The 25,723-nt window shown below is 40.2% G+C and overlaps 1 protein-coding gene across 1 annotated transcript; it reads right to left on the bottom strand.

Moving 5' to 3' along the window:
• Positions 1-564: 564 nt before the first annotated feature.
• On the bottom strand, positions 565-18,561 carry SH3GL3 (SH3 domain containing GRB2 like 3, endophilin A3). The gene is made up of 8 exons (XM_009644046.2): positions 18,487-18,561; positions 17,180-17,252; positions 15,038-15,181; positions 13,301-13,434; positions 11,758-11,916; positions 8,797-8,900; positions 7,495-7,622; positions 565-958 (listed from the first exon to the last, which is right to left on the bottom strand). Exons 1-8 carry the CDS (start codon positions 18,493-18,495, stop codon positions 753-755), a joined length of 957 nt encoding a protein of 318 aa, XP_009642341.1. The 5' UTR covers positions 18,496-18,561; the 3' UTR covers positions 565-752.
• Between the last annotated feature and the right edge of the window lie 7,162 nt (positions 18,562-25,723).

Genomic DNA, 25,723 nt, shown 5'->3' with positions numbered 1-25,723 from the left:
CAGTGGCTGAGGTGTCATAAAATTAATACTTTGGCTGTACTCATGCATTTTTTAATGCAGCATTGTTTTCTACACTGAAAGGTGATATATTTAGCAAAAGTGACCTCCAGCTCAAAAACAAATGCTAGAACTATAGGAATAGAAGCAGCAACCACTGTTCTTATTCCACAGAAATATTTATTCAGTTTGGTCAGTAAATTATAGGAATTTTCAATGCTGAGAACTTGTACTTAGTACAACAACATCATAGTATTGACAACCACCACTTTGCCTTTTGTACACGTACGATGTGAAACATGGATTAACTTGCTCACAATAAATTACAGTGCGATAGATGAAAAGAGCTCAATGACATCAGTAACTTAGGAACTGGTTACAGTTAGCTTCACTTACAGTACTTTTAAAAATGGTTTTCAATAGTAAAATCATTGCAGCCAAAGATAAAAAAAAAAATCCACGTACAATAATAGCAAGGAAATGCATTTTTGGAGCAACAGTGAGCTACCAGTAAACACTTCATACAGTGATCTTCAAGGCACAAAGCAAAAAAACTGGGTATGGGTTTTTTTGCAGGTTGATGGAGTCAGGGAAGGTAAAATTTTCTTGAATATAAAATAAATACATTTTAAAAAGACGCATACAAAAGTCAGTAAGTCAGTCAAATAGCAAGGCTTTCACAGAATGCCACACTGACAGAACATTTGTGAATCCATTTCAGTCATGAAATCACGTTCACAGCTTGAATGACACGATCACTGAGGCAAGGGAACCATCACTTCAACATAATTAATGGGGAAGAAGCCAGACTCTCCATTTAACATCCCCTCATACCAATTCTCATCAATCTGATTGGTCAAAGTTATGATGTCCCCTTCCTTAAACCCAAGCTCGCCTTCGTTTTCTGGCTCAAAGTCATAGAGAGCTTGGCAGCAAGGCTGATCCATGTGCATTGAAGAACCTGCCGCAGTGACAGGAAAAAAAACACAGAACAAACCCGTATTAATAGAGCTTCACAAAACAATGGGCCAGAACATGTAGCCCTGTTGTCACGAATTGCCCCCCAACAGTTTCTTCCCCCACTGCTCTCACCCATTAACAAACACCTGATCCTTCTTTATTTAAAAAATACTACTAGTGATGATTAGTTTAAAGCATAGTTCTGTTCCTCCCTTAAGTTCAGATGCTACTCTATTTGCCTTCCTAGTTGCTTTCCCTTTCAAAGGATGTTTATCTCAAACTGACAGTTTGAGTAATCACAGTTGCCAAAATCGGTGCCATCTCTTTGGAGCGGTGGCTAGAGGAATCAGACAGGTAGGAGTTGAGGAAGCAGAAGAGTCAGCAAGAGAAGGGACAAGTAATCATTTAAACAAACTGCAGTGCAGCACACTGCTAGTGTGTGAAGACGTCCCGGAGGGCAGGGGCTTGGGGCCAGTCCTACAAATGCATGCTTGCAGCCTGGAGGCAGCCACCTGGATTTTCAGGCTACACGTGCATTTGCAGGAGCAAAGCTTCCAGCTGCCTGCATGAAGGCTTCCACCCTCACCCCCCTTGAGCAGTGACAGTCATTTCTGGGTTACTGCTCCCCAGGTTCGTGTGTACACAGTCCTTTATCTGAACTAAAGTAAAGGTTATGCTAGGAACAATGGTGCCTGTCAAACTTTTTTATAGATTAAAACAGTTCTCCGATACAGTGCTTGGCTGTTCTTGTGACTTACGCTGTTTGCTATATAGATATCCATTCCAAATTACTCTTTTAAAATATTAATGGTCCCATATGCAAACATAGTAGTAAATACATATATTTACAAGAAAACAAGTAAATATAAATTAAAGCACAAACCAGAATCACCATTAGCAAAAGAAGTTAACCTTGTAAATGCAGATACCTTTTTTAAAGATATTCTCATGAAGAGGGGTTAATTGGCTTGGATTTGTCATATGGATACATTCATTCATATTTATGAATAATAACGTATTCTAATAAAATGTAATCTAGTGTTCGAATTGTAAAGCTTAGCCCTATGGCCAAGGACTAGCCAGAGGTTCAACTGAAGTTCAGCCATAAAAAGATTTTCAAAACCATATACAGCATATCCAAGTAAAAGTCTGGTAATTTGAAATATATTTAAAAAGGAAAAATAGGAGAAAAAATGTCATGCTGCTGCCATGTAAACAGTAGTAAAACACATGGTATAGCATGACAACTCTAGAACACCCTAGTACTACATCAAAGCAGTTAAACCTCTTAAATACTAAGTTATTCAGGTCATCTTATTTGCAACATTGCAACAATTCTCAAATACTCCAGTCTTGACTCTCTCTCTCCCAGCTATCACACGTGCTAATCATGCAATCACCTTGAAGAATAATTTTTGCCTGGGTAAATCTGCACACGATTGGTAATGCAGTACAGATATGACAGCTAAGATCTTAAGAATCCATGCAAAGATGCATTTTAATCTGCTGACCATGGTGTTGTGTATGAAACTATTGAAAAGTAACTGTTCAGGCATTTTCTAGTAAAAGGAATACGGAGAAGTCTCTTAAAGAAAGTAGCTGACAACTATTCTGGTGATCAGTAAATGGGAACAGGAGAAAGCATCTTTTTAATTGACAATAATACAATCGGGGGTAATACTTGGTGTCAAAACTGGGAAGTAGGAATTACTTTTCTATTTTGTGGGTATGTTTTATCCTTTATAAAAATAGAAGAGAGCTTTTATTTATAACAATGGAAGAGAGCTGTCAACACAGAGATCCCCCCAGCAAACCTCCCCGGAACACGGCTGTAGCAACGCCAGGCTAGCCCTCTGCCTGCTGCAGGCACGGGGTAGTGACAAAAGTTTTACAAGAACGAACGGAATTATGGCTAGTCTAATACAATGGCACAGGTGAAAGCTTGGTTCTGGACATATTTTTGCTGAAACAGTCCAAGCAGAAAAAAAGAAGATGAGCCACAGCTTCCCAGCAAAAATGGACCAACTGTGTTCAAAACCAGCTGAGTTATTTTCAGTCTTTGCCAAGGTGGAACTGGTACCAGCTCACTGGAAATGTCAAGAGCAGAAGGCAGCGCTCTGAATAACTGACAAAGCTCCCTGCTTTCACCAGCTGCTCTGATGGGCCTCATTTATTATTGCAAGCCAGTTAATTTCTGACAGTAAGGTACCTGATATGAGATGGATCACATTTGGTTCATTTTAAGCTCCAAAGAACTAAAAAGAAATGTCTGGCAGCCTGGAAAGATCTTTAACAAATGGTCACAGCCAGTACAACCAGTTTCTCTCCAGGCCATAGGATCAGTCAAAATCTTCATCAGAGTCAGGCAGCTGCTGCTACTGCATAATCCAATGAGACAAAGCTTCCCTAACAAAGGTAACGGGGGCAGCACTGCCTGACAGTCAGCAACACACTGTTTAACATCACAAAATTGGCAACATGATTCCAGTCTTTTCCTGTCTATTGAATACTTGCACATCCTTTCCTGTTGCAGAGGTTTAAGCTAAAGAAATGGCACTCTTTTTTTCTGCAAATGGGGTTTATGTTAATTTGCAACACGATGCACGCCTCCTGAATTTCTCCAGTTATGGAGCTGAACTGCCACGCTTCACTGTCACATTCAAAGATGACTTGCCATTAATCTCCAGACCGCTCAAACCTGAAGAGCACAAATGGGAAAAAACTAGCAAAAAACAGGCTGAGCAAGAAGCTGTCTATGATTTCTGTAGTGTTACAGAATAAATCAGAATGCCATTCAACACTGGTTTGGTTTTCTGTCTGCTTGTTCGTTATCCCCAAAGGAAGTTACTGCCTGTACCTGCATCTACTCTGTCTTCTACACACAAACATATGGTAGCAAAATTATACTTTAATAATCACAAACTGGAAGCTTGCTAAAATAATTAATCCCAGTCTCCCTCATAGCTGAAGTGAGTAAACATTTAGATGCCTATGTTACATTCCATCACGTGGCAACCAGACCCATTTATTTCATATCATAGGCAAGGCTGACAAATGAATGAAAGGCATGACGTAACACAGCTTTTACAGAGTTCTGAAATGAGCCAGATGATGCTCATAGCCTCAGCTGATTAACGAGGATAACAATGAATTAGAACAAAAGCACAAATTTGTTATCTGTGCTTAATCAAACCAGCTAAATAATTCACAACATTAAAATGAGGTTTCTGTGAATCTAGCAAAGCAAATGTGTGCAAGTCATTAGTAGTAAATAATCCCGATGTGTTAGGAACTGTACAAAGGAAAATACTCTTTCCGCTCCAAGAAGCTGATCCTTTATTTGAAAAGCTATGGTGAAACACAGGAAAAGCCATTTCAACACTCAGAATGGGACTGTAGTAGCTGTGCTGAATGTATCCCAGCTTGCTTTGAACTGGCCTGTTGATTTCCATGGGTTCACTGGATACTAAGATACTACCTACCTTGAGTGATAGCATCAGAGAAATTAAAGGTTTATGTTTTGATAGGGTCAATGTGTAAACAGGGGAAATTAAGCATGGGAGCGCTTGTTGGTGTAAGATAAAGAGGTCAGTTTTCTAAACAGAAAAAGAGGGTGATTATGATGCTATCCCCCCTATCACATGGAGACCTTAAAACAGTTAGCAGTTTTGCTTAGAGCTGCTTGGTTCACATTTCTAAAACACAGATCATGAATCTAATCTTTTTCACGATTCTGATTTTAAACAAGAACAGAAAGGCTTTCCCCATTTACAAGCAGGGTATATTGACCCCTCTGCAGCTCTACAGAAATCCACATGGATAACTTTTGAGTATGGAATAGGAAGAGAAAGAAGATGTTTGCACCTGCTGGGGAGCTATACAGCATCCATAGCTTCTTCAGGAGGAAAAAAACATGATAGATGGTCTTTCTGATATTATTAGCGACACTAAGCATAGCAACAATTATTAAATGTATCCCGTTTCTCCTTTTCATCTTTTTCATGGTTGGTTTATTTCTATTCCATTCTGACAGCACTGAGTGAGCCAAGGAGTAAGTGAAAACCCATCATTTAGTGACATGCAAGCAGTTGATGCAATAGTCCATGAATGGAATCAATGAATAGAAGTGGCTCATTCCTTCCTTATTTTAGTGATCAGTGGTCATGTATTTTTCAGCTCATTCACTGAATTTTAGCTCATTAAAACTAGCTTTTTTTTTTATTTATTTTAACCTAAGTGGGCTGGAAGCAAACTTGAAAAGTCATCCAGTCTGTCTTTCTCCCAAAGGCAGGACTGATTACTCTTAAAGGACGTCTTAGATCAATTGCTTCACGGCAATGATAAACCACTGTAATATGTGTGCTGTTTTGTCTCTGGTTTGACACACCAGTTTATATACAAATGCTGAATCTGAATCTCCTTTTGCCACTGCACATGCAAAGCAGAAAAAATAAAGCCTATAACTTGACAAGTAATTGATAGGGGCCTAGAAATTTTATGCTGAATTTTTAATAAAGCTTGCTATGTTTTTGCTACTTTCATCCAGATGTGCTGTGAAAATAACTAGAAAGTTATTAATTGCTGCAAACATCCCCAGTGCTTTGCATGAAATGTGTCCTTGCATCACATGTCTTAGGAACCGGTGGTCTGAATTGAGAGGAATGTGCAAAGAGGGGGTTGTCTCCCTCAATCCCACATTTGACAGCAACACAAAACTGCTCTTAGCATTCAGGCAGCATGGGGACCTTCACTAACACACCCTCAGGCAGCCTGAAGCACTGTTGCAGTTTAATCCCAGCCGGCAACTAAGCCCCATGCAGCCGCTCACTCACTCCCCCGGATGGGATGGGGGAGAGAATCAGAAGTGCAAAAGTGAGGAAACTCATGGGTTGAGATAAAGATAGTTTAATAACTAAAGAAAAAGCCACGCATGCAAGCAAAGCAAAACAAGGAATTCATGCACTCCTTCCCACTGGCAGGCAGGCGCTCAGCCTTCCCCAGGAAAGCAGGGCTCCATCACGCATAACAAGACAACACACCGTTAACTCTGAATGTCCCCCTTCCTTCTTCTTCCCCCAGCTTTGCATGCTGAGCATAACATCATATGGTGTGGGATATTCCTTGGGTCAGTTGGGGTCAGCTGTCCTGGCTGTGCCCCCTCCCAGCTTCTTGTGCCCCCCAGCCGCTCACTGGTGGGGTGAGGAGCAGAAGAGGCCTTGGCTCTGTGCAAGCACTGCTCAGCAGTAACTAAAATATCCCTGGGTTATCAACTTGTTTCCAGCACAAATCCAAAACACAGACCCATACGAGCTACTAGGAAGAAAATGAACCCTATCCCAGCCAAAACCTGCACAAAGAAACAAATTGAGGAGTAAGATCTCTTATGCTGCCAAACTGCTGCAAATTCCCTTCAGTATGGATTCAGTATAATAGGTTCATCTTGTAGCAGAGTGCAAGAAAATTAAAGAGACATTAGAAGAAGCATGAAGTTACAGCTCCAAGCTTTATTCTTTCACCTTTCAATCTCTCATTTCTCTCCCAACAACCTTTATAAAGGAACAAGACTGGAAGGAAGAGGAAATTGGAGAGTGAGGAAAAAAAAAATTAAAAAACTTCTAGAAAAAGGTCCTAGATACCATGCCAAGTAGAGAAGGGAACCTCTGGCTCACTGCTTCCCCTCTATTTCCCTTACAAAAAACGTTTATGGAAAAATTTGGCTTTTTCATTCTCTTTTCTTTGCATATTGTTGTCTTTTGTGAGGGGTTGTGGTTTTGGTTTTGTTTTGGTTTTGTTTTGTTTTGTTTTTTAAATTGGTCTTCTCTCATCACCACTGTAGCCATTAAAGAGACAGGGAAAAATAATTTTATTCACGAGATGAGAAAAAGCTATTTCGATGAGTACTCTAACCTTACTAATTATTAGAATTCACACAACTTTCAAGGGCTTTCAACAGCTGATTTTTTTTGTGGAATCAGGGCCTAATCAAAGGAAGGGATCCTACTCCCACACCAATAGGTACCTAAGTACTTCATAAATACACACAGTTTGGTGCATACTTTAGGGGACAGTAAAGTAAAATATGTTAATAAAATCAGTAAGGGTGGGAGTCATCTCTCTGAATTTTACATGGCTAATAGATCCTGTACTGATAATTTATGGTCTCAGACTGTGGAGAGAAATTAGCATCCAGAGATATTCTAGCCAATGATCTAACACACCCACCTTAGGCATCTGTCTTTGCAAGAAATGAACTGTTTTCTGCAAGTGCCTCTCCCTCACTCTCCTCCCACCCTCAGTGGCAATACAGAGAACCTAAAAGACCAAGCAGAATGCCACACCTAAATTTCAGATGAGCGTGAGATTGTTGAGAGGAACCCTACCTCACAATTACATTTCCAAATCTGGGAAACAAACTGGAATCAGATGCATGGATACTGATGCTTCGTGGATCCATCGTTCTCACGGTACAAGGAATACCTCAAGCAACAATCTGGCAAAACATCTATCAATATGTTAATTCTGTAGCCACAGACTTACCTGATGGCTTTATGGAAGAACTATAGGCAATCCCGTTGTGCTGCTGATTATCACCAGTTTCCAGAGTTGTAGTTATTACAGGCTTTGGCTTAAATTCACGTTTAGGCCGACTAGATGCTACATTTATTCTGGAACACAGAGAAGAGTGGCAAGAGATTTACTTGAAGGAAGAAATACTTTTGGAGCTTCCACTCAGGTTCAGTGCTTTGGTGTTTGAAAGTTGGGGGGGGGAAACTTCTGCTGGTTTTGGTTTTATGCGCTTTTTTTTGGGGGGGGGGGCGAGGGGGGAGGGCAGATTTATTCACTAAAAGCTGCTAAATTTTCATGCAGTATTTGAATTTCAGCAAGTCCCTATTTTCTTTAACGCTTTGGTCCTGCTGACAGAGGCATAAAGCTTAACAGCTTTATGAGAAGTGCTGAGCATCCACAGCTGCCACTGAGTTCAGCAGAAGTTCCAGGAATGAGCTCTCTGGAAAGCTCAACTGCAAATGACATATGCAGAAACCCAGCCAGGACAGAGGCCCAGGGACTGCATCTCACACATTGCCTTTTTATTAGAGAAAATGCGAAACAACCATTTGGTCAGCACAACTGGCCCCTCCAGCTTGGATGGTGCAGGGCGTCTACAGACTCAGCTACCCCTATGCTAATACTCACAGCCCACCACATCCACCCTGATCTCAGCAAGGCCCCAAAAAGTTGCCTGGATTCTGCAATTGTAATGTTAGCCTACACTATGGCGACACTCAAGTCATTTAGGTCTCCTGCTCTCTGCTGGTTCTCTTGAGTGACATAAAACAAATTAATGGCAGCAGCATTTTTTTTCTTCTACTAGGATGACACAGAGTATCTGGGCCTTTCATGAGTGCATTACACCACAGCTGCGTTCGCAGTCAGCTGGATATTTCCTTACTCTGCTGCAGAATTTTGTTATATCCCTTAATCTCAATGAAAATAGGCCAACTTCTCAGCAAAGCCTCCAAAACACAACTCAAAGTATGCAGGTTTAAGTAAACCTACAAACAAATGGGGGCTGTCCTGATTAACCTCTGCAGATGTGAGAGATTCTGCACACACTCAAAAGCTTTCTGGGCAGATCCTGCATTACATTAAAGGCTCACAGTGCAGCAAGAAGTTGCCAGGTGGCAACGGTTTAAAGCAATGAAGTCCAGCAAGGCACAGAGCACAGCAAGTGTGCACCTGTGAGATGGTGCTGCAAGATCTGTTGCTTCAATGACTTTTCACATTCAAGAACCTCAGCTCCAAAAGGGGTTCAAAATTCTCCGATGGGTTCAGCCTTACCGGTTTTGCAGCTTGCTCTGCAGATCCTCCAGAATTTCTGTGGATTGTTTATGGTAATCTAGTGCTGCTTCTACAAACACAGCCAACTGGCTAACTTGTTCTACCTGAAATATAGAGAGGAAAATAGTTGTAAGGAGCCCGCAGTACATTCAGCTGAAGGATAAACAAACAGATCATTCAAAACAGACCTGGCAGCTCAAAAGACCATGATACCTTGTGGAGGCTATTGAAAAAGAGCGTATGTGATTCTATCAAAGAAATTGCCAGTTGGAAACTGAACAAAACTGAGGTGTAACTTCTAGTTCACTAACTCAAGGCTGGGTCCTTGAGTCATTTCCTTTCACAACGTGCAAATCCCTTCGCTTTCAACTTCCAAGCCAGCTGTCTGTCAACACCCAAGCCTGAAACAGTTAAAAGGACACAACCCCTTAGCAGGTGAAAGTGAGGCTTTTCTGATCAGCAATGTTGGAAGAAATTACACTGTGATAGCTGTTATGACTCAGACCCATCAGTGTTTATTAGCAATGTTTACAAACTGCAGTTGTCAAATTATCTGGACTTACCTCACTAGATGGCAGCATTTATAAACCAATAAGTGAAAAATGATTTATCTACTTGGGTTTTAAAAGTATCAGTCACTCAAAAATATGAATGCTGAGGAGAGGGAGACTGTGAAGGAGAAAGAAAAATCAAAATATTTGTATTCATGAGGTAACAAATAATCTTATTCCCCTAACACAAACTGAAAAGTTCAAGCTGTACTGGGGATGGAGCAGTAACATACTTATTGGTACTTTTCCTTTAGGACAGCATTAAGAGGACAGGCCCCAAGAAGTCTGACATGTTTCCATTCCATCATGATGTCTTCAGACACTGGATCACGAGAAGGTATCAGAGTAAACCTTCTGCAAATGTTTTATGGACCCATGGCAATTTTGTGCTATGCTTTGGTTTTACTCGGTTAAAAAGATTATTAGAAATTCTGCTGGGACTTCAGGAAAGCCAAGCATTGTCACATAGCATACAAAAATGAAATGCACAGAACCAAATCAACAGCTGGTACAATTCCACTGCAGTCAAAGGAGAGTAATGTAAACCAGCTGAGGACAGAGCATAAAGTGCCTGGGGTTTGGATGCAGTGGTCAGAGAAAATGGATAGACACAGACTGTCCAAACAAGATGCTTAAGAGCCAGGAAGGATATGGAATTGTGGATTAGGAGAAAAGACAGAGAAACCTGAGGGACTAAAAGCCACTTAAGCAAGAGGAGCCTGGGGCTGGCTGAGTGGGAAATGCAGGAAGATGGATCTGATAAGAATTGTGTTCAACAGTGTCTATGTGGGAGGCCTGGAACTAGCTGTGCAAAAACCTGAGCAAGAGATGTGGATCAGGACCAAGTCTGGGAAAGGCACCCGGCAAAATGGCTGTGAACCAGAGCTCAGACAACAGAGATTGCAGGGCAAGGAGACCAAGAAAGGGAGACGTGGGAAATTGGAAAGGATGGGAAGGAAGTGACTGCAGTTAAGATCTCTGCAAACCCAGCAAGACAGACTGGGGTTAGACAACAAGGCTGTAATGAGAAGTTTGAGAAGGACAGACAGACTGGGTCAGCATGGAGAGTGGAAGGGAAGGAACAGAGAGTTTTCTTTAAACAGAAACAATAGAAAGTGGATATAGAAAAAACTTCAAAGGGACATCCAGTTCGCCCCCTCTGAAAGGCAGAATTAGTTATACTAGAAAGTATAACTCATCAGTTCTCTAGTGGCTCAGCTAAATCATTTTAATCCATGCGCTGTTTTATCCTTGATTTGGTGCTCTGACTAGTGATAAACACCATCTGAAACATTTCTCAGCTGCTTGTGCAAGGCAGAATTACAAAACACATACACTGCAACCAGGCAGTTGGTAGAGACTTCAGCAGAAAAGTGTACTGAAATTGTTGATAGAGGACGTTGCAGTTTTTGGTTCCCATTATATAACTTGCACTGGTAAAACAGCAAGAGGCTTACTAACTTACACACTGCTGTAACAAATGTGTCCCACTCACAACCAGTTTAAGAGCTACAGGATAGTTTATAACTGGCCATTACACGGGTGTGCATAGAGGGAGAAGTTGCCTGCAGTTAAATATTCCCACTTAACAGCTTCTCTCTCTTGCAGTTTGCTCGCAGCAGGCAGCACACTCCCTCCTTTCTAAGTGTGTTTTCTGTGATGCCGCATCTACAGGAGAAGAGAAAGCTTTGGAATAGGTCCAAACAGGTCCAGTTCTCTTTTCCTACAATTCCATGATTACATGGGAGAAAGCACATCCTGCTATTCCCCTGTGTATGGACAGAAGAGAGGATTATTCTGAATGACCACAGCTGCTCCTTATTTAGAAATAATTTCATGACTGACTGGGGACTCTGAGCCAAAGTCCAGGTACCTGAGGCCAAGCCACAAACAAACTCTACGGAGTAATTTTCAGAGCCAAATAGTAATAATAATGATTTTCAGAGATAAAATCATCCGGAGACTTCAAATCTGCAGCAGAGTTTTGACTATAAGTGAGCTACAATTCAGAAAGCACAGGGTACATACCCTTGCTCATAGTTTCAGCAGCTGGTCTGTGACTGTTGATCTCCCAACCTTCCCCCTCCCACTGATCAAACCGCATTCTACTCTCAGATAGTTCATTGCCCATAGATTACAAAACTACTTAAGACCTCTGCGACAATTTTATCTGAGCCACTGTATCTCCAGAAGAAATTCCGGAATTCTTGAGTTCTCCCATTTACTGCTGTGCATTATGTTCCTCTCTCACAGGAGATTACAAGAGGAAAGAGGCACACTTTCTGCTTCCACCCATTACCTCCTGTGAAGGATGGGACAGGCTTTATCCAATCCCACAGACATTGCCCTCCTGGATATACTGCAGCAAAAAAGAAAAAAAAAAAAAAAAAAAAAAGCAGGACAGACTTACATCATTTTCTAAGAAATTGAACATGCTTCTTTCAGCCAGTTCCTTTGACTCTTCAAATTTTTCTACTGCTTGTTTAACTTCTTCATCTGGTATCTTTCCAAGACGCTTCTTTTTATAATCATAATCCAAACGGCGTCCTTCTAGTTTCTTCAAATGATGCTAAATAAGACAGAACATTTATAAGGAGGTCCAAACAAACACATTGTGATTTAAGGAAATTTCCATTATGGATGCAAATATAGAAATACGCAGAATCGAAGAAATACAAGGCTCAGAGATTGTCCAGTCCATCCTTTTGATCTACAGCAGCATCAGGTAAGTCTAGGACTGTACACATGAACGAAATTTTCAACTGTATAGCGTTTAAATAAACAGCCATTTGTTAACACTTGGGGAATTGGCTACCTTGGTTTGCTAAACTTAGACATCCAACTCATGGACTTCACTAAATGTGCAACACTTCAGGTTGTCTAAATGAGAAGCAGGATCCAATCTAAATATGTGTATGTCCCCATACTCACCATTTGATTCAATTTTACCCCTTGAATTATTTGCAGTACAACAACTAAAAGTTAAAGGGTTATTTTCCCCTCTCATTCCATAAGCAGTGCCCCAACAAATCTTGTATTCTTACTTTCTTTGTTAGGTGTCAACTTGACACTTCTATCTGATATAACTACACAAGCTTTTCTGTTGCCAAAAAATCATGGGACTGAGACTTACAGAATGGACTCAAAGTGACAGTACAAAATGCTTATTAAAGCTAACATCAAACAACTTCTTTTCATCAGTTCAGAACTACAACTGAAAACAGTTATGTATCATAGGAGACAGCTACAGACTTCAAGATGTTATTACTATCTTTTTGTTATGCTTTCCACATCCACTTATGAGTAAACAAATAAAATAACTTTCTGCATTTCATCGGGGTTTTAACTCGCTTATTAACCACGTCTTTCGGAATCAACAGACTTAGACAGAGACTGCCTGGCTTTCTTTGAATTGTCACATTGTAAACAAAAGCACTGAAAAACTTAACTCTAAAGGTTAAAAATGTGTTCCTCAGTTTCCTGTATTTTTCCTATAGTGGCATACAGCGCTTCCAACATTTTATGGCACTTTTCAGATCATTCTGTGATTGCCCTGAATAGCTTTTTTCAACAATTATATTCATCCTCCATTATAAACAGCTTTAGGCTGACACTGATGGCAAGATAGGATAATCAGTCACAGTAAATCACAGCCCACTCACATGTTCATAAGAATTAATAAAATCAAATAGCAGAAAAATAAAGAATATCGTTTTCTTCACAGTCCTTCTTGTACTGAATGTACAAGCAATGTAGCAAATTGAGTAAATTAGACAAGTGGAAAATAACCAGGCATTGATTTTAAGCAGATTTCATCACTGTTTTGCTAGAGACAGAAACTTAAATTCAGTGAAATTTATTTACCTTACTGCTGTCAAGAAAAATATCTCAGGGAACTAGAGTTTGATTGACTTTGATTATTGGCAAGTGAAGGTTTACTCTGGAAAACTTACCCCAATCTCTTTTAAATCTTTGTCCTGCAATAACTGTAGAGGATCAATAAAATTTTGTTTGACATTAATATCAAGTGAGTCCTTCACCTCTGCCATTTGCTTCATGCTCTCACCAGCATCCAGTAGTGCAAGGCCTATGACAAAGAATAGGCTACTTATATCTCAACATACATAAAACCAGAAGATTCATCTTACAAAACAGCTATTTCAAATAGGTATCTTTTATCTGCTGCAGGCCCTTGAAGAGTGAAAAAACAATGCAAGCTATGCATATGCTTGTCCCCTACAGAAAACTAGAACTGGAAAATTTTTGTTCTGAAGTATACTTTGTTTTTTAACCTGATGCCCTAGAAAACTGCTATTGCCAATCCTCGGCGAGAGAATTAATCTACTACTTTCCCTACTGTATTTGCATAGGTTAAAAACCTCCTCCACTTTGAGAACTGCAGACCAAACTGATTAATTTGTACAATTTTAGTGATGATATTAAATATGCAAAACGTGAGTAATTTTTTAATCACAAAATCATGTTTTACAGCTTCCTCATATACAGTGTATTTTTTTCCCAAACTTCCTTTTGGTCAAAATTGTTTCTACTTCTTTAAAACTACCTACTTAACATAGCTGTATACTTTATTAAGCATGTAAGTATCAGCAGGCAGAACAGTGTTTGAAATGTCCTTTCCCCTTTCCTAGTTCTATTTAGTATCCCTGTTGTTGATCCATCCATCTCACAGGTGAGTTGTGCCACTTCATTCTTCATGAGGAGAATAAAAGGGTCTTTGGTTATCAACAGCACCTTTCCCTATGCAGCACCTACTTGGGCTCAAGTGCGAGGTCCCTATGCCTACATAGCTGTTACTATTTCAAGACAACCACTGTGCAAATAAAATTGCAGATATTAAGAGCAGTACCTAAGCCAGCCAGTTGTGCACTGGCTTCTGCATGCAGTCCCCCAGCCCATACCATTCTCTCCAAGCCCTAGTCCCCTCTCCTTCCCCAAACCAGGATTCTCCTTTTCTCAGATATTTTCCCCTGGTTCTCTTTTCATCCCAGCCATATCAAAAAGCACCCACTGAGTAGCTCTGTGACAATGCTTCAAATTCATTCCAGTCAAGCCCACACACTATGTATGCTCAGCAAGCAAGGCCTCTATCAAGATTTTGGCTGTGAAGTGCCAGCATATTTTGAGTGGAAAGAGGTAAGATTCTATTTACCAAAGAATTGTAGCATGGCCAAGCTAGAGATAATTTTCATGAAAACAAGAAAATGCATATTTAAGATGCACTGCTCCAAAGCATCAAAATACCAAATCATTAAAAAAAAAAAAAAATAAAATCACCCCAAGTTACAGTTTACTTGTTTCCATGAGAATTTTCCCCTGAGTTTACTTCTCAAATACAGGGTAACCATTTTCATTTAAAGGTTAAGAAAATACAGTGCATCTAAGAATCACCCTAAAATAATTAGGTCTAGGAACTTAGAGACTAAAATGGTTATGGTAATAAAGTGAATCATCAGACAGCATCAGTAACAGTGATATCAAATCCACCTGCAATAGAGGTGGACAAATAAGCAGAAGCATCATGTTTTGTTAATTGTATCACCCACCTCCTGATCATTGCACTTAACTTTCCCTCTTACCTGCAGTAGTTATTTGCATAGGTTATGTCACTGTGTAATATTCTGCAAAGAACTTTATGCTGAAATATTCACAGAGGAGATACACAAACTCACCAAACATAGAATCATCGCCAAGCTCTCTGCCATACCGTATCATGCAGTCTCCTAGGAGTCCCTCTGTCTGGGGATAGCCTGTGGTTTTAACTTGTCCTCTGATCTTTGACATAGTGTTCAGCATTCCCAGCTTGGCTCTGTATGCTAAGAAGCACATAAAAAAAACCAAGAGTTATACAAACACTTTAATGTATTTAAAGCAATAAATCATTTAACAAACAATGTCACAAAGCAAGTCACTATGCTGGTCTGCAGATTCATAAGTTTTTTGTTGTCAGTACTTCATAGTCAAAAGTTGAAGATTCCATTCAACAATATGGGTCATATGAAACTGATTTTTATTCCCAACTGAATGAACATCATTTCTCCAGGCAGATACATAGTGTGTGTCACCTTCTGTGGATATTCACCAATACTCACATTCCTTGGAATATTCCTGCTTGTGAACTCCTTGATTAGAAGTATTGCAGAAAGCAAATAGAACAGATACAAGGACAGCCAAAGCCCGTTTCATGGTCTCTCTCTCTTAACTTTGCAGAACTTTCCCCTGCTCCCTTTTTTTTTTTGCTTCCAGTAGTGAAGAGAGTAGAATGCCCTGGTACATACAAATCAATTTATTGTTATCCTGCTCATATGATGACAAAAACATGCATCTATTCTTGGAGAGTTCTTCCAATCTAGTCCTTGCTATTGTCACTGTTCTTCAACACAGTAATGGCCATGGGCAAGGCATTCCTTTTTTTAAAGGTGACAAGCTTCATGTTAAACATCCCAGCTGGGCCTTGGTAAAGGACTGAATCCTACCATCCTTATCTAGACATAAACCATTAAACCTCTTCAGGGACGTGCATCTTATAAGGTACCCAGAAGAGACAGCTATCTCTCAAGTCACTGGTACAGCTGACTAAACAGAAATTCAGTCAAACAGTTCTGAAAAAATGAAGGTTCTTCCAACAGCTGGTTTGGACAGTGAATGAAGGTCGTAACAGATAAACTTTGTGACTCACTGCAAATGTAAACATGTCTCCTTTCTTGTTTCTTAAAAGAACATTTGAAAATTTGTCCAGAAAATACAAAACCTCACTCAAATACTGGGTAAGCAAGCAACAGCCCTCTTCCCTGTGACTATATAACCACCAGTACCTCTGATGGCAGGAGCATCTGAGTTAAATTCAATGGCTTTTTACACCTCTGCTAAAAACATGTTGGCATTCTCTGCACTTTAGGGATCTGTATCCCACTTGTCCTGGTTTTGGCTGGGACAGAGTTAATTTTCTTCCTAGTAGCTGGCATTGTGCTGTGTTTTGTATTTAGTACTAGAAGAACGTTGACAACACACTGGTGTTTTAGTTGTCGCTGGGTAGTGCTTAAGACTGGCCAAGGACTTCTCAGCTCTCAGCTCTGCCAGGTGCACAAGAAGCTGGGAGGGGACACAGCCGGGACAGCTGACCCCAGCTGACCAAAGGGCTATTCCATACCATATGATGTCATGCTCAGTATATAAACTGGGGGAAGAAGAAGGAAGGGGGGACATCCAGAGAGATGGTGTTTGTGTTCCCAAGTAACCATTATGCGTCATGGAGCCCTGCTTTCCTGGGGACGGCTGAGCACCTGCCTGCCCATGGGAAGTAGTGAATGAATTCCTTGCTTTGCTTTGCTTGTGTGTGTGGCTTTTGCTTTCCCTATTAAACTGACTTTATTTCAACCCACAAGTTTTCTCAATTTTACTTTTCCGATTCTTTCTCCCATCCCATTGTGGAGGTATCGAGCGAGTGGCTGCATGGTGCTTAGTTGCCAGCTGGGTTAAACCACGACACCGCTCCAGCAAATCCAGCACATCCAGCACAAATATGAACACACACGCGGTAACAAGGGACCAAGCTGTCCAAGACATGTCATGCATGCACAACCCACGCATGCCCAGTAAACCAGATGCACTGTGTGCTGCAAGTTGAATGCATCCCAGACCAGACTTAGGGATATAAACTTTACAGTTGCTCATTGCACACACAAGTAAAGTTCTCTAGGACACCCACATAACCTTCACAATAATGACCTAATTAGTTTTTTTTTACCTAGGATGAATTTCCAGGTAAGAAGACAATGTTCAGCAAAATCCAACAGCTATTGTTTCTATCTTACCTGGATTGGGCTGAAGATACTCTGTGGATTTGGATAGGAGCTCCGCTACAGCTTTATTAGTAACATCAATTTTCTGAAAAAGAAGAGTAACACAATTAGCAAAAAGCAAATCAACTTCTAGAAAGTTTATCATCTTATTAGACATAATATACTACTCTAGCTGATCATGAAACTTTATTTAAAATAAAGCAAATATTGGAACTTAAAATAAATAGCCATGTTATAGTTATGACAGGATTTTACCAAAACCATATTAATTGGCAGGTAGTACTGGGAAGGAGAGAAGGTTTACATTAAAATGTGGGCTTGCCTTTCTAGCCCATCAGTCTTGACTATTGCTTACATATTCTAGACTACAATGTTCCGGCCAGCCCAACAGTTGTTACTAAGACTGCTTTTCTCCACAGGTGAAAAAGATTGAACATACCCCTCACAATCTTGGGGTCAGGGCCATTTAAAGCAGTAGTTTGCACTATCTTCCCATTTAACAGTTTCTAAAATGCTATAAAAGTCACATTTCTGGTATGTTTCCCTTTTCCTCCCTTAGGGCCTGCATATTATTTTTCCTCTTATAATGCAAAGAAGGGAAATTAATTATTCTGTAGCCGAAGAAACTGAAACCTAGAACCATAAATTCAAAGGTGCATGTTGGAAAAAAATAAAAACCAATCAACTCACACAAGATTATTTTCCTCAATCTGATAACAATAAAAGCTGTGACCTAGGTCTACTATGAATATTAAAAACTACACAGGAAGACAAGGGCAATAAAAAAAAAAAGCACATAAAAGCTGAGAAAGCAGATACTGGCAGTAAAATTGTTTACTTTGCAACACAACAGCTAATAAGTGGATAGCAAACATCTCCATTTCCACAACAATTCATGTAAAGTTCTGAATATGGATTTAAGCGAAGAAATCTAATTCTGTATCAAGAGAAATTTTGACCCTAGTAGTTAGATATTTATCATGAATAATATCAGACGGGAAGGCTTCATGATATTTACAAAGGCTCACTAAACACTGAAGATTTCTCTCTCTAATCTCCCACAGAGAAGAAAGGCCCCTCCTGATGCTCTACACCTCTCCTCTCTCAGGAGAACCTGCTTCCTCTGCTCAGCCTTTGTGGATGTCTCTCCTCCCTGGGCTGAGCTGACAAGGCTCAAGGATAAATTTGCACTTATCCTTATATAATTCTGTTTGGAAGCATGGGGGGAATAAGTCTACAATACCATTCTATCACTTGAAACGTGAAACATTTTTGATTCTGCAATAGCTGCATATTGAAAACCATGTTGCTTTCCTTACCCTTTCCATCTCTTGAAATTCTTCATCTAACTTTGTTCCTTCTGCTCCACTTATTTTTTCACTGAACAACTGTAAAAAGACAAATTTAAAAAAGAAAAAGCATGATTATTTAATTACAGAATAAATATCTCTGAGAGTCACAGGAATTCACTTCAGATTAGAAAATATGCAGCAACCATTTGAAGCAGCTGCGCAAGGGAAGAGTAACCTTAGTCTTGGAAGTGAAGCACTCATTTCAAGAGAGACAAAGATACCTGATATGAATTTACAACAGGCAAACAAAAAAATTATTTGCCGTGCTTGAACAGTTTGTACCCTGAGGGCGCACCTACACTGCAGACTTCAGGCACAGGGACCAGAGTCTGACTGCAGGGAAATGCAGAGTAACCCTTTCAAGGATGTCGCACCAGCTCTGTACTTGGGAGCACCTTCTGGTATCCCTGAGCCTAATGGCATGCAGGACAATTCCCACTCCCGCTGCTGGGAGTTGTGTGCACTTCTATGGAAGGAACAGACTCGTGAAAAAAGCTGCACTGTGACTCAACGGTGTGACTGAGCATCTTTATGATACAGAAAACAAAAACGCCATGCATTCTTCAAAAACACAAAGCACCAGTTTTAAATAGAGGGTATCAGACAATCTTCTGAAGATGGCTGAAACATTATCCAGCTTTTCTGTAATAACTCCAGGCTGTCAGACCTGAGTTTGATCCTCACTAATTCATGGCTAGGAACAAGCACTCGAGCAGAACTCAGCTATCTGCTTCTTGCAGTACATGGTACCTGCACTGCAAAAGCATGAAAGGAAAGCCAGATCTTAATCCAGTGCAAAACATATTCAAGAAATATCAAACATAAATGCCTAGGACTATTCCCACAAAAATGCTATGCATTTATTTCCTTTAATTTACTTTTATCACCGAATCTTTTAACAGCGTAACATAAAATCCAGGCCTAGCTCACTGACTGCTGGTGTTCCCCAAACCTGCCCCCAATAAAGTGTTTTGTTTGTCCTCAGCACCTTCTAAAAGGGAATTCATCTCACTGAATTAAAAGGGCCTTGGAGACTTGCATAATCCGAAAATGGGTCACGGCTCTTTGTAGTGCAATGGTTCCCTCTCCTCGGTCAGAGCCTGCACCGCGCAGGTGTGGAGGGAGCGCGTTGCCTTGCCAAAACCCAGCAATGAGCTGATGAAGCAGAGCTGGGAGCTCTGTGGCGGCTGACCTTGCATCAATATCACTGCTACCACGCAGCCAAAGGAACAGACCTGCTTAAGGGAAAATGTGAGCTCAAAGAGAGACGTACTGCTAATTATTTCTATTGGCTTTACTGTAGGACTCGCAATCTTTATGCATAACGCGCCAAGCAGCCCACAAACTTGTCAAGATTATTTCTCTTCCAGAGCACTGACAGAACAAGCACAAAAGCAGATAAAAGAGAGATGGAGAAGCCCAAGGACCAGTGAGTTTCTGTGGGTCATCATCTTGCTGCTGTAAGACACCACAGTAGAGAAGCAACTGGAGGCCACACATGGAAGGGGACACTGCCCAGGTCTCTGCAGGTACCTCTGAGGAGTCCTTGAGCACAGATGGAGAAAGCTGCATGAAAAGCAGCCCATCAGAAATCGTGCAGCTTCTTTACATTGGCAGTTTCTGTCTCCTTTCTGTGCAGTGTTAATTCCTAAAATAATCAATGCCATTTTCCACAGCCTCACATATGTTTTCTTTTTCTAGCAGGCAATGAAAAGATCTGTGGTTTCCTGAAACCTCTCATGGTGATCCCTTTTCAAAGGCTGAGTGCATTGGGGGAATTATCCTTCTCAGGCTGAAGCTGCAAAATCCACATTCAGTAGCAGCCCATAGCTGTCTCATTACAAGTAATCCATTTATATGCTGGCGAAGAATAAATGAAATAAAGTAACATGATTGCTCAACTGTGAAAGCATAATTAATAACAAATTACTGCACCAAATGACTAAAATAACGAAGTGTCCCACAGTTAGAGAGAATAGATCTGAATGTTATAACAAGAAGCACAAATAGATGAGTAGAAAGTTCACACACTAACAATAATACCAGAGAGAAAAAAAAAATAACTCCACTGGCTCATTGGAAGGCAGACAAAAATGGTCTGAAAAATACAATTTCTCATCAGATACACTGGAAGTTTGTATGTTTTCAGTAGGTATCTTAGGGCATACACTATTGATCCATTGGCAACCCTTAACTTTCCCTGGCCTACTGATGGCCATACATGCTCACACACACCTCCCTCGAATAACAGTCTGAAACTTAGGCTTACTGTGATGCTGGTTTTGCCAGGATCTCAGCTGCTGATCCAGGCGTTGGCACTTGGCTGGTGAGGCCGCGCTCCCAGTGCCGACAGACGCATGCCTCAGCACCAGGCTGCAGCCTGCTCGCCCTCTTTGCACACCTGCTCAAATGCTGCCACCCATGTTTAGTTTGGGTTTCTCTCTTCTGAAACGTTGCAAAACTCTTCATTGTGTTTTGAATGGATAAAATTCAATGCCATTCACAGAGCAAGAAACTATTTCCAGCAACACTCCTTGCAAGGGGATCACTGGACTTGCTGAAGCAGCAGGGAGTAAGGAAAGCATCTACGTTGATCCAGAAGGTCACAGAACAACTGAGACTTCTATGCACCAGCTTTCAGAGAGAGAGAAAGATATTCCGCATCTATAATTTGCAGAGAATAATGGAGTAATTTAATTTAACAACTTGAATGATGGGCTAGAGTACACTCCCTGAGAGTCTGGAAAACAGCAGCTTGGGGGGACCAGCTGATAGACCAGATGGTGGGGCTGTTCCTCTTAAGTGCCTTGACAGGCCGGAAAAAATGGGCTGACGGGAACTTCCTCCAACACAAATGCAAAGTCCTGCACCTGCAATGGAATATCCCCATGCAACAGTACAGGCTGGAGGCCAACTGGCTACGAAACAGCTCTGCAGAGCAACACCTGTGGTACCGGTGGAAAACAAGTTGAACATAAGTCAGAAGTGTGCACTTGAGGTGAAGAAAGCCAACCCCATACTGGGCATTATTAGCAACATCACAGACAGCAGGTCCAGGGAAGTGATGATTTCCCTCTATTTAGCACTGGTGAGACCAGATCTGCAGTATGTGTCCAGTTTGGGCTCCCCAGTACAAGACACTGACATCCTGGGTGAGTCTGGTGGAGGGCCACTAATATGAGCAGGGGACTGGAGCACATAGCATACAGAGAGCTGAGTTTCTTCAGCCTTTAGAAGAGGTTAAGTGGGCACCTACCTAGTGGGAGCTATGAAAAAGATGGAGCCTGAATCTTGTGGAAGAACAAGAAGCAACAGTCACAAGCTGGAAAACAAGAAATTCAGACCTGCTAAAAAGGAAAGAAAAAAAAGGAAAAAAACACCAAGAGGGTGGTCAAACCCGGCAATGGGTTGTCCAGAGAAGTTGTGGAGCTCCCATACTTGAAGATGTTTAAGCCTTGCCTGGACAAGGCCCTGAGCAACCTCTTCTAACAGAACCTGCTTCAAACGGGAGACTGGAATAGAGAGTCTCTGGAGTGCCCTTCTGACCTACCTGACTCCAATTCTAATTCTGTATTTACAGTGACATGTGAATGCAACTCCACAGGATCTGCAGGCACGGTTTCATACACACTGAAAACAACCAAACACACACCTGCATCCAGGAGCAAAAGCACTGACCTTAAGAAAAAGTTTGTTCGCACACTTTCCTGGTTCTATGCAAACATTAATGATACTACAGTTTCTAGCCCAAGAAGACACTTCTTCAATTATATTTACTTTGAGCTCTAATTTCCTTTGAAAAGGGAAACCACCTTGGTAGTCAGAGAGATACCATAGAGCGATTCCTTAAAGTCTATAAGCTGTCTGTGCTCCTGATAGTAAAAACTGGTATAAAGACCTAACGGTTATCATTACATTTTACATCACTGAAGCTTATTTCATATTGGTATAATCAGGATCAGCTTTACTATTCTCGCATTTAGGAACACAAAAGCTTTTGTTCTGATCATACTGAATTTAAGAGTTGTAAAACTAGCATCACCACTCTCCCAATTAGAAGTCATAGGATACCAAATTAATTATTGAAAACGGATGCACAAAGGAGACAGCCACTAAGTTTTACCTCTCTATTTGCTGAGCATCATTTACATGCATTATATCAAGCTGCAAAATGCTTTGAACTTAAATAGAAGCATGCCCAACTGTGGGGCTGTGTAATAATGTGGCAATATCTATCAGTTTTTACGAGTCAGCTAATCAAAGGCAAAACTGCTACCATCACATAAAGCATGTACTCTGAGGGAGCCTGGAATTACTTGTACGGGAAGAATCCTTCATCTTCGAATTCGGGTGCCATGGATTCAGCACTCAGCACCTTTTGCTTTGAACTTAAATAGAAGCATGCCCAACTGTGGGGCTGTGTAATAATGTGGCAATATCTATCAGTTTTTACGAGTCAGCTAATCAAAGGCAAAACTGCTACCATCACATAAAGCATGTACTCTGAGGGAGCCTGGAATTACTTGTACGGGAAGAATCTTCAAATTCGGAAGCTGGGTGCCATGGATTCAGCACCTTTTCAGTAGACAGGGCCAGAGCCAGAATTTGGGGCTCTGAAAAAACCTAGTTCCCGCCATGGGGGCCACCACTACCTTACTATTCCACTTCCAGGTCATTAGCTAAAGCCATTCATCAGTCATATTTCTGGTGGAGCTAATTACATTTCCTCTGGATCAAAATTTACACCCAGTGAATAGCTGTGAAATGAGAAAGATTTCTTCCTCTCATGAGTCTGTGCAACTTCTTCCATCACACTTGAAGTATTAAGAGTTAGCGGGGAGAAAAAAAAAAACCAAACAAATATGAACATGAAAACACTTCCAAATCAACCATTGTATTATCACCTCTCATTTGTAGTTATATACAATAGCAAACTACTTCTTGTTATAAAACTTGCATACTCTAGATAATAGATGAGAAGACCTTTTCGCCTAAAGAAATACTGCAGTTTGTACATAAATGCTCCTTGCTTGTAACTTCTTTCCAGATCCTACTGTTCTTTTTAATATCGAAAAATTAAATATGGTGTTGTATTATAGACAATCTAAAAGCCTCTGGTGGGCTTGTGTGGAATCTTCTAGGAAGACAAATCTGGAAAAAGCCAAATTGGTTTTGAAAGAAACCCCTCCAGGTATTATGATTTCTATTTAAGTTCTGTATACCCAGCTACTGTTCAAAATGCAAATTGCAATTTTGTTATACAGCCTTAAAAGACTAAATATTTATCTGCTAAGGAACTTATATTCCAAGAAATTCTCTGAGAAAACATTTTTTCCATAAACCTAATATTGAGATTTTCTTCTCACACTAGTTCTTTGTTACTCTAATTTCTTTGAGATAATTTTCTTTTGATTTGTTCTGCTGTAATGAAGCATGAACACAGCACATGAACTGTCTACAGCTTAAACTAAAATCTACAACTCACCAAAACTCTAAACTAAAAAAGCCTGAAGCTTTCATGTAATTTTTCAGTACTTCTAAGTATGTTAAGATTTATCCTTCTTATTGCACAGGAATAGTATGTTTCTCCATTCTCATATGGATTATAAAAACGAGCTTCAGAAAAATGCTTTTACTAGTGTTCTGTACATCATATACACTAAATTACAGTACTTTTTCATATTTCACTAAGGAAGGTTACTGAACATGAGAAACTGCCAAAAATATCCCAGATCAACAGAGAGCTGATAAAACTCTCAAAACAATTACCCTATTTTTTAATGTATCCACTGGGTATTTTATAATACAAGTCAATAGGATCCTTGCCAGCCAATGCTTGCCACACATGCTCTGACCTTCTGTTTCACTTGTTTTGCCTTTCTTTTGCAACAGCCATTAACTGGGATTGAACCATCACAGGTTTTGTTGCTGTCATTCAGCTGCTGTTGAAACAAGTGGAGCTGAAGAAGTCCTTAACTGGCCAGCAAGACTCGCTTGTAGGTAACTGGCTAAGAAATCACCAGATACTATTTAATGACCCAATGAAAGGTATCACATTCTATTAAAGACTTAAGAGCTTTTAATGACAGTTCACCAGGTAACAGCATTTATTTTGTTCTGAAGGAGTATCTGCTGAAATTATCTGTTGAAACTTTAATGGGATGGAAAATTCCTACATTTGTCATAAATATGCACACAGTCAAACCCATGAGGCAAACCCTAGATCTTAGGAAAAATCTCTTAACAAAATGCCAAAGCAATGAAAATACTTTATTCCTCTCTCTCTAAAAAGAAGTAAGCAATCAACTGGGGAAACGAATAGATTCATCCCAAAGTTGACACATAGAAAGCCAGGAAATAGATTATTTCTATAAGGCTACGCTTCCCACAGAAACACGTAACTGGGCCAAACTGCACAAATACATTAAGATATATCTTTAATACAGTACTTAGTTCAAAATACTACATTCCAGTATGGCTAATACATAATAGCTACGCTTTTCTTAATAAATCATTAAAACTTCTAATTATTGCCCTGCAGCCATGTAATTGTTTCATTTGGTGTTAAATTATTATGCATAGAGGATTTAATGCAATGTGACAATACCAACAGCTTTCTGAAGAATCTCATTAAAGTCTATCATAAACAACAGGAAGTATAAGGTGGCTGGAAAGATGACTTCTGGCTAAAGTAGAACTTCCTTGCAGTGTTCAATCTCCTGAGGGGAGAGAGATATTTTCTTTATTGTCCTTTTCCAGAATGTTCCATCAGATTAGAGAACAAAGATGCCAGCCTGTCAGAAATAGTTTAACCTCAAGTATCTGTAATTCCCTGTTTTGTGCTTCTAAATTCTATTACAATGCTGTGTACATTGCCTGTTTTTCCTCTTTCCCGATCGCTGTATTTCACAAAGATTGCTAATTCTGACGCTCAAAAAGAAAGTTACTACTAGTTCATGCAGCACAGACTACCAAGAACTGGAACCTAGAACACAGCTTATTTAATGTCTTGCATCTTAGCACATCTTTAGGAACATAGAGGAGTACATACTGGCAGAGCCATCCACACAAAGTTTGTGACTGTGATAGAAAAATATCTTAAATAAAAAAAATAAAAAAATTCTGCTTTATTCACTTGGTGAGCATCCAAAATAAATGGGCAGCTTATAGACACCCCTGTGATTGACTTCTAGAGATCTACTGA

This window comes from Egretta garzetta, unplaced genomic scaffold (assembly GCF_000687185.1).
Source record: "Egretta garzetta isolate BGI_Z169 unplaced genomic scaffold, ASM68718v1 scaffold287, whole genome shotgun sequence".
Lineage (NCBI taxonomy): Eukaryota > Metazoa > Chordata > Aves > Pelecaniformes > Ardeidae > Egretta > Egretta garzetta.
This window is presented reverse-complemented; position numbering and strand designations above follow the sequence as displayed.